The 9,801-nt window shown below is 40.5% G+C and overlaps 1 protein-coding gene across 2 annotated transcripts in view; it reads left to right on the forward strand.

Moving 5' to 3' along the window:
* Window positions 1-1,769, forward strand: part of EGFLAM (EGF like, fibronectin type III and laminin G domains) — a 475,563-nt gene extending 473,794 nt beyond the window's left edge. For both annotated transcript variants that reach the window (XM_030193055.1, XM_030193056.1), the window contains one exon: window positions 627-1,769. In XM_030193055.1, coding sequence (XP_030048915.1) covers window positions 627-781 — 155 coding nt within the window. In that variant the 3' untranslated portion in view covers window positions 782-1,769. The remainder of the gene's footprint in view (window positions 1-626) is intronic.
* The last annotated feature ends 8,032 nt before the right edge of the window (window positions 1,770-9,801 follow it).

Raw genomic sequence — 9,801 nt, forward strand, 5'->3', positions numbered from 1 at the left:
CAAAAAAAACCCACAACTTATAAACTGAACGAGCCTCAGTTGGCAGCCAATGCAATTTACAGATCAACAGTATTGCACTTTCCTATTTGGAGGACTTGAAAATCAAACGCCCACAATATTCTGCATTGTTCGACAAATTGAGGCACTGCACCTCACATTAATTTTTTTTTGCAGTAATCCAAGTGTGATAAAAGTAAAGTCTAAACAATTAGCCGATTTACTTCAAAACATACTCTAAATACATCTTAGTGTCCACATTAATTTAAAAATTGTAGCTGTCAATAATTGCACATATGTATCAAAAGTTAAATGACTATCCAAAATTACACCTAAAAGTTTTAATTGGGAGTTCCAGTTTATAATTTGTACTATAAATTATGAGATGGTCTACTGAACACAGTTGAGCAGAGCTGGTTATTAATCCAAGAGAATATGAAGGAAGTATTCTAATAAGAAGCTGTACAGTAAAATCTATTCTGATTAATCTCTGCATAGCTAGAAGGCAGTACTGAAAAAGGAGCTCGTAACCATTTTCTAAAGGCTACATAAAATGGCAACATAGAGTAATAGAGAAAATGTGTATACTCTTCATTTCTGATTGCTGATTTTCTGTTTTTGTCTTCTAGGTGGAATGAAGGAAATAGCACTATATACAAGTAGGCAGTACCTAAGAGGTCTGGTGGGATGTATCTCACATTTCACCCTGTCCACAGACTATCATATTTCACTGGTGGAAAATGCCACTGATGGGAAAAACATTAACACCTGTGGGACAAAATAATGACATTCAGCTTTCCAAGGCATGGAATCATGCTCTTATTTTCTTTTTTGTTTCCAAGACCAAAATGCTAATATTGCACTCTGAGGATGACTGCTAATATGATCACACAGTTCCTAAACGTTTTGGAAAAACAAACGGAAGAGAAGTTGCTTGCTTGGAGCAAGGTTGAAATCTCTGTGATTGTAGATCTATTCGTTAAAGCGAGGAAATGTTTTGGCTTCATCAAGGACCAAATATTAGTGCTACTCACAAAATGTGGGTTTTTTTTTGTTGTTGTTATTACGTAAGTCACATGAGGCACACATTAGAACAGGAAAAACTCTTTTGAAAGTGGAGTACTCTATTAGTCCCATTGATATAAATTACCTATAAATCAGTATTCTGAAACCTGAATATACTGGACAAGTAATGCTGTGGAGGATGGTTGAATATTTTGAACTCAGTAAAGTTTGCAGTTTTTCCCCCACATTACAATATTTAAGCTTACTAGAAAAAAATGGAATTTGGCCAGGAACAGCATTTAATCCAACCATCCTTAATCCTCCAAAACTGTGTTTACATAGTTAAACTATTTTATGTTTATTCTCACTTATAAGCAATCTCTTTTTATCTCTAAACAGCTGTGTGTGTTTACAACCACAGTAGATCATATATTGCAATAAAGAGAACTGTTAACTAGAATTTACATTTGCAAGAGACCGCTTGTCTTCTAAATACTCCCCTCAAAGGGAAGGGATGGCATTTCAGATTTAGCTCATTTCTTTTCCAGTAGCAGCGCATGACAAGTTGCATTCAGGTACAGTAGGTTTTCCTCTCCCTGGAGGGCTTACAATCTAAGGGACCCTTTTACGAAGGCGCAGTAGGACTACTATACGTGGCAAAACAGTACTACTACTGGGCACACCCAGGCATCTTGCAATGGTTCTGCTTGTCGTGTGCCATTTCCTGCACAGGGGGCTGGGAGTAGGCATGCCCGGCAGTAATCAGGCAGCACGGGCACATTGCCGCACGCTGCCCAATTACTGCACAAGTAGCGCATGAGCCCTGACCACCTCTTAAATAGGTGGCGTTAAGGGCCCAGGTGATAATGGCTGCGTGCTAATTTGGAAATTAGCATGTGGCCATTAATGGCAGAAATAGAATTTTGGCCATTTTAGAGCTGCCCTAAAAAGTGGCCAGAGCGTGCGGGAAACCCACAAGCTAAAACTACCCCTAGCCACTTTTTAGCGCAGTTTAGTAAAAGGACCCCTGGAAAATCCAAGTGGAAATTAACATGTGCAAGTAGAAGTAGAGTTGCATGAATGCTTAGTATAAATGTTTTAATAGTGTCACATTTTGTTTGGGATCCACAAAACTTGGTTTCACTGAAGCTTTAACAAATTAATTCTCAAGGGGTTTTTTATGCCTGTGAAGTGATTTTACCCTGGACAATCCTACCATATTTCTTCTGTTACACAGAAGTGGAGGAAGGGTTTGTGAGGCTTTTTCCCCTATGAGCGTTTTGTGTACTTCATTGACAATATTGATATTTGAAAGTAGTGTGAGCTATATTTTGAGAAAGAGTATTGTGAAGCTCCTTGGATATTTACAAAATGCCTTACAGTTGTAGCAGCATACCTACACAGTCTGGTAGTGCATGTTCCTCTACCTGGATGATTGGCTGGTAAAGAGCACATCTTGAGAAGGAGCAAATGGATTGGTGTGCCCAGCATTCAGGTGCTGGAGCTACTAGGATTCATTGTAAACTACCCAAAGACCCAACTGAGCCTGCACTAAAATTGGTATTCATTGGAGCTCTGCTAGACATGTCTGAAGCAAATGCCTTTCTGCCACAACTAGAGATCAACAATCTAGTGTTTATAGTGGTAGAAATCTAAAGCAGTCATCAGATATTAGCATGGAACATGCTGAGAATATTGAGCCACATGGCCTCAACAGTACATGTAATACTCCTTGGATGTTCAAAAAAAAAAAAAAAAAAAACAGGCTCAATGGACCTTACATACACAGTGGACACACATAATGTGGGACATCATGGGGCTCATTTTCAAAAGAGAAAAAAAATCTCAAAAATGGCATAAAGTGGCATTTGGATGTTTTTCAAAACTCAGATTTGAGATGTTTTTCGCTGTAGGGCATCCAAATCACCAGGGGGTATGTTCGGGGGCAGGATAAACTTGGTTGTTTTTCTGCCTTAATGGAACAAAGCAAAAATGTCCAGGGCTAAAAGTTAGGCATGTTGGTCTAGACCTGTTTCAATCACAACTAAATCACAAAAAGGTGCTCTAAATGACCAGATGACCACTGGATGAATTAAGGCATGACCCCCATACTCCCACAGTAGTCATTGACCCTCTCTTACCCCCAAAGATGTGAAAAAGACAGTACATACCAGCCTCTGTGATAGCTTCAGATGTTATGGTTATTTCTATTAGAGCAGCAAGCAGGTCTCTAGAGAACCTAGTGATTGGTGTAGTACACTATAGAGAAGGGGACCCAGGCCCAAATCCCACTCTAACTGCTACACTTTAGTGGAAAGTGTGACCCCCTCAAAAACCCACCAAAACCTACTGTACCCAACTGTACACCACTACAATAGTCTTTATGTTTGCAGGTGTCACCTATATTTAGATACAGTAGGTTTTTGATGGGTTTTGGAAGGCTCCCCATACAATATAAAGGGGTAATGGTGAGATGTGTAAGTGGGACCTATTATGGGAAGTCCACTGCAGTGCCCCCTGGGAGCAGTTTGGAATTCTCTAAGAGCTTTCAGAATTTGGTTGGCCAACAATATTATAATGATACAAACAGACAATCAAATTGGGATGCATTCTATCAAAAAATAGGGATGAACAGGATTGTACCTCCTGTGTTAGGAAACTGTTAGGATGTATAACTGGGCCATTTCTCATGAAATGACTCTCAGAACACATACTTGGCAGGGAAGAACAATTATGTAGAAGACAACCTGACCCATACCCTACAACCATATGAGTCCCTTGATAGATCTTTTTGCCACTCCTCAGAACAAGAAGGTACCTCAGTTCTGTTCCAGGATAGGGATACATTGCAGACTAGGCTCAGAAGCCTTTCTCTGAGATTGGGAGGAGGGTCTTCTGTGCATATACCCTCTGATGCTTCTCATAGAAAGAACTCTCCTGAAACTGCGATGGGACAGAATCATGATTCTCATCATCATCTTTGGCTGAAGAAAGTGGGGTTCCCTCTTCTTACTACTACTTAACATTTCTAGAGCGCTACTAGGGTTACGCAGCGCTGTACAAATTAAACAAAGAAGGATGGTCCCTGCTCAAAGGAGCTTACAATCTAAAGAACGAAATGTCAAGTTGGGGCAGTCTAGAATTCTTGGGTAGAGGTGTAGAGGTTAGGTGCCGAAGGCGACATTGAAGAGGTGGGCTTTAAGCAGTGATTTGAAGATGGGCAGGGAGGGGGCCTGGCGTATGGGCTCGGGGAGTTTGTTCCACGCGTGGGGTGAGGCGAGGCAGAAAGGGCGGAGCCTGGAGTTGGCGGTGGTGGAGAAGGGTACTGAAAGAGGGATTTGTCTTGAGAGTGGAGGTTACGGGTAGGAACGTAAGGGGAGATGAGGGTTGAGAGGTAAGGAGGGGCTGCAGATCGAGTACATTCCCTAAGAAGTCACATAAAACTGGGAAATTCTCCATCACTAGTCATACAAGCTCAGAAAATGTTGTTGCCCTAGCCTTTACATCTTGCATTTTGAGAAGGTAACAGCTTCTTTGACCTTGGCTGACAGTGTCTCACAGGGGTAACTGGCTTCCACGAGAGATTCCACTAGAGATTCTTAGAAATGTAAATGGAGGATATTTGCCATCTGGCGTGATGGAAGAGCCCTAGACCAATTTTCCTATCCCCCACCCCACACACACACACACCTGGAGAGTCTTACATTTCATGGTGATGACTTCACCATGCAGAGTGATTGAGCTCCAGGCTGTAATAACTGACCTACCTTTCACTAAATTCTTTAACAGTGTAGTTCTGTACAGTCATTCTATGTTTCCTCCCAAGGTACTGCTGGATTTCTATCTTTATCAGTCTATTTTCCTGCCAAAATTTTTTTACAGCCTCATGCTCACAAAAGTGAAAGCGTACTGTAGCACATTGGATTGCAACAGAGCCTTTGGAACAGACTAAAGCCTTTAGAAAATCCACCTAACTTTTTGTTTCTTTTGACCCAAATAGGGTAAAGGCTGCTATCAACATACATCCTATGTACTTGTCCCAAGCTCTCTTGTATTCAGATATTGTTCATCTCCGCCACGTCCACGGGAGGCCGTTCCACAAATTTACCACCCTTTCCATAAAGAAGTATTTCCTCAGGTTACTGCTGAGTCTAATCTCTATCACCTTCATCCAATGCCCCCTCGTTCCAGAGCTTCCTTTCAATTGAACAGACTTGCCTTCTGTGCATTTATGCTGCATAGGTATTTAAATGTGTCTACCATATCTCCCCTCTCCCACCTTTCTTCCAAAGAATACATATTGAGATCTTTAAGATTGTCCCCATATGCTTTAAGATGAATAACACTGACCATTTTAGTAGCCGCCCTCTAGCCTAACTCCATCCTATTTATATCTTTTTCCAGAATTGTACACAATATTCTAAATGAGGTCTCACCGGAGTCTTATACAGGGCCATCATCACCTTTTCCCTACTAAACATTCCTCTCCCTGTGCAACGAAGCATCCTTCTAACTTTCGCAGTCACCTTTTCTACCTGTTTGGCCACCTTAAGATCATCGCATATGATCACACCCAAGCCCCACTCCTCTTTCGTGCACAAAAGTTGTTCATCCCTAAACTGTACTGTTACCTCGGGATTTTGCAGCCCAAATGTATGGCCCTGCATTTTTTAGCACTAAATCTAAGCTTCCAAATTCCATACCATTCCTCCTGCTTCACTAAGTTCTTCCTCATGTTATCCACATCATCAGGAGTGTCTACCCTATTGCTGATTTTGGTATCATCCGCAAAGAGGCAAACCTTACCAGACAGTCCTTCAGCAATATCACTTACAAAAATGTTAAAACAAACCGGCCTAAGAACCGAATCTTGCGGTACATCACTGATAACATCTTTTCCTTAGAATGAGCTCCATTTACCACTACCCTCTGTTGCCTTCCAGTCAACCAGTTCCTAACCTAGTCAGTCACTTTAAGGCCCATACTGAGGGGAACCAGTTTATGTATTAGTTATCTATGCAGAACCGTGACAAAGGTTTCGGTAAAATCTAAATACACCATTATGTAGCTCTCTCCCTCAATCCAACTCTCTGGGGGGGGGGGGGGGGTCAAGGTTCACATAAGAAGCCCATTAATGACAGGGGGGTCATAAGGTCCAAGGACCTTATGGTTAAAGTACTTAAGGAAATAGCAGAGTAAACGTGAAGCCTGGTATTCTACTAAAAAGTCTATGAGGAACTCAGAGGCAGAAAACTAGGAAAAGAAATGAGGCAGAAAGGCCTGGGTAATGTCAAAAAGAAGCCAGAAGTAAAGTGCGAGAACACCCAACCTCTGAAATTTGGAGAAACAATGAGGTAAAGAGGATTGGGGAGGGTGAGAAAAAAATGGAAGATTAAGGTGTTGGTAAGGCCAGATTGGGAAAAGAAACTGGCCAATAACAGGGAATATGATAAGGATTAAACGGAAGACCATTAAATATAAGGCCTTCCTAAGAATACCTTGGGAGAGTGTTGGAGTGGTCAGAACCAAGGAGTTTAGGTGACCATCAGCTCTCAGGGAAGGGTCCAGTTATAGGTGCATTGCTAACTCTCTAAAGAAGAAGTTGTTTTAGAGAGTAGCACTACCTTAAGAAGGGGGGGGGGGGAGTATGTAATGTATAGGATACAATTCTGGTCTCCCTGTTGTCTTATTCATACCTGATTGCCACTATGAATACTATTTGAGGGGGAAAGAATTTACTTGGTAGTTTATTATGCATGGTAGTCTCAAAGGTCTCAGAAGTCTTGGCTGCCATTTTTAAAACATGACGGTGTTGGCCTGGCTCATCGTCATGCAGAGTAGCGGTAGCAGGCAGGAAAGAGTAGGATTATTTCCTGCCCCTGCACGCCTTTCAAGATAGGACCAGGGAGGGCTGCAATGTGCTGTAGCGGCTGCAACCAAGCAGAGGGCAAATTGCCCTGTTGCCCGAATGGTCAGTTCGCACCTGCCCCACAGAGACAGGAATTGAGGAGTTTCCCAAGGACTTGGTACTCTTAACTCTGATTATTGAATGTGATCTTTTTTGCTGAATAAAAGCCTTCCTGTTTGGAACTTGGTTGTTTTGTGAATGTTGAAGCTGGAGAGTTGAAAATCCTGGACTGGAGTAGGATCTGGATTTGTGGGGGTGGGGGTGGGGGTGGGTTCCTTTTTTTTTTCAATGTGGCGTGCAAGTGATTAGATCCAGTAATATGGTCTATGCCACGTCCTGTGTGACACTTCACTTTGCTGGTGGGAGTGGTCAGGGTTCTAGGTTGTCATGTAGGGGTCTTGAATGTCAGGAAGGTTGGGCAGCTGGTATCAGAGTATGAACATGATAGGGGGTGACCATTAATGTTGGGATCAGGCGCAGGGATTTTTAGAAAGCTGCTCTTATGTCTAGGGGTGGGGGGGACTTTTTCCCCCCTGTTCAGATTTATAAAATTATTGATATGGAGGGGCTGGTACATGCAGGACTGCTCCTATTTTACAAAGGGCTTTACATAAGTATATAACTATTACCATACTGGGACAGACCAAAGGTCCATCAAGCCCAGCATCCTGTTTCCAACAGTGGCCAATCCAGGTCACAAATACCTGGCAAGATCCCTAAAAAGTTCAATACATTTTATGCTGCTTATCCCAGAAATAAGCAATGGATTTTCCCCAAGTCAATTTAATAATGGTCTATGGACTTTTCCTTTATGAAGCCACCCAGACCTTTTTTTTAAATCCCACTAAAATAACTGCCTTTACCACATTTTCTGGCAACGAATTTAAGGGTTTAATTACATGTTGAGTGAAGAATAATTTTCTCTGATTCGTATTAAATTTACTATTTTGTAACTTCATCGCATGTCCCCTAGTCCTAGTATTTTTGGAAAGAGTAAACAAACGATTCACGTCTACCCATTCCACTCCACTCATTATTTTATAGACCTCTATCATATCTCCCTTCAGCCATATTTTCTCCAAACTGAAGAGCCCTAGATGCTTCAGCATTTCCTCGTAGGGAAGTCGTCCCATCCCCTTAATCATTTTTGTCGCCCTTCTCTGTACCTTTTCTAATTCCATTATATCTCTTTTGAGATGCAGCGGCCAGAATTGAACACAATATTCAAAGTGGTGGGAGTGATGTCAGGGGTTTCAGTTGGGCCCTAAAATCTAGGAACAGTCACACTGGGTTTTATTCTGATAGTTAATGAATACATTCAAACTTTAAGAGCATACACAAGAAAAATTAGCAAAGTTGCTATATTATAAGAAAATATATTTATTAATGCACTGAAATGATACATTAACACTTTATTACATGCACATTTTAGATAGACATATGCTACACTTCAAGGGTTACAAAAGTCAAGCAAAGTAGCCTTTAGTTTCAGTGGAAAAAGGCAAGTTAGTATCTGTGTATTAATTAATGTTATAAATTCTGTATACAATTTTCCAATCTAGTTTGTAACTCACTTTTTAACATGCAGAAATAATTCCTCCACTGATGCATTTCCTAAACAAAACTGCTAACATAGCCTGTACGTAATACTTTCTAATCATACAGAGTATTTTATGATGATTTTAGCTTATTTGGTATTATGAAGCAACATAGAAAGTCAACTGCTTTTCTAACTAAGTGAAATCGCCACTGATTACTAAGCATTTATAGAAAATTTAAAAAAAATGTGCTCACATATTGTTCCAAAGAGAAACCACAAAAAAGTGGAGAACTCAATAGATCCCACGGTGCGTAAAGTGAAAAATAAAAAAGGTGGGAATATGAGCCAGGCTATCCAAAGAATGGAACCAAATTATGTTTAAAAGAACAAAGTTTAATAATTTCCAAGTCAATAATGATATAATAATACATAAAAAATGACTCGACACAACGTTGTGTTTCGGCCAAACAGGCCTACATCAGGAGTCTGGTTGGTCAAATCAGAGGAAAAAAGATCCCAAAAAACTTACAGATAACATCTAAAAATGGTCTTGAAAAAGACCGTAGTGCAGGTAAATCGTCTGTCTATCGCGGCGATCTCAGTACTAAGTTTTTTGGGATCTTTTTTCCTCTGATTTGACCAACCAGACTCCTGATGTAGGCCTGTTTGGCCGAAACACAACGTTGTGTCGAGTCATTTTTTATGTATTATTATATCATTATTGACTTGGAAATTATTAAACTTTGTTCTTTTAAACATAATTTGGTTCCATTCTTTGGATAGCCTGGCTCATATTCCCACCTTTTTTATTTTTCACATATTGTTCCAGTCATCTGATTCTTCATTTCAGTAATAGTGCAAATTATTAGTGTTGTAACCAAACTTATTAAGAATGCAAATAAGAATTTTTTCACTAAATGAAAGGTCACACACACACACACACACACTCAACACCCTCAGGTTTAGTTCACAGTATGTGTTTTCTGTAAGCTGCCTGCAAATCAGGAAACATTGCAACTCTTTTGACTGCCACAGAAAAGAACAGACTTAAGATATTTTCCGGGTAATACCTGAAATGATTCAGCCACCAAACATACCTCCCCCCCCCCCCCCCCCCCCCCCCCCCCCCCACACACAAAAAAAAAATCTCCTCTGCCCTGAAACCATCCCAATTCATTTTAAACTCTACAATTTCACTGTACATTTACTGGCAAATTGGTATATTCCATATTAGATTACAAAACCATAATTATATTCAGTTTTACAATGAGATCAAAGAAATGCTACTCTAACAATTGTGACTTTTTTGCATTCACATTATACATTTCTTGAACATTTTGCAGTTCTTTAG

This window comes from Microcaecilia unicolor, chromosome 2 (assembly GCF_901765095.1).
Source record: "Microcaecilia unicolor chromosome 2, aMicUni1.1, whole genome shotgun sequence".
NCBI classification, from domain to species: Eukaryota; Metazoa; Chordata; class Amphibia; order Gymnophiona; family Siphonopidae; genus Microcaecilia; species Microcaecilia unicolor.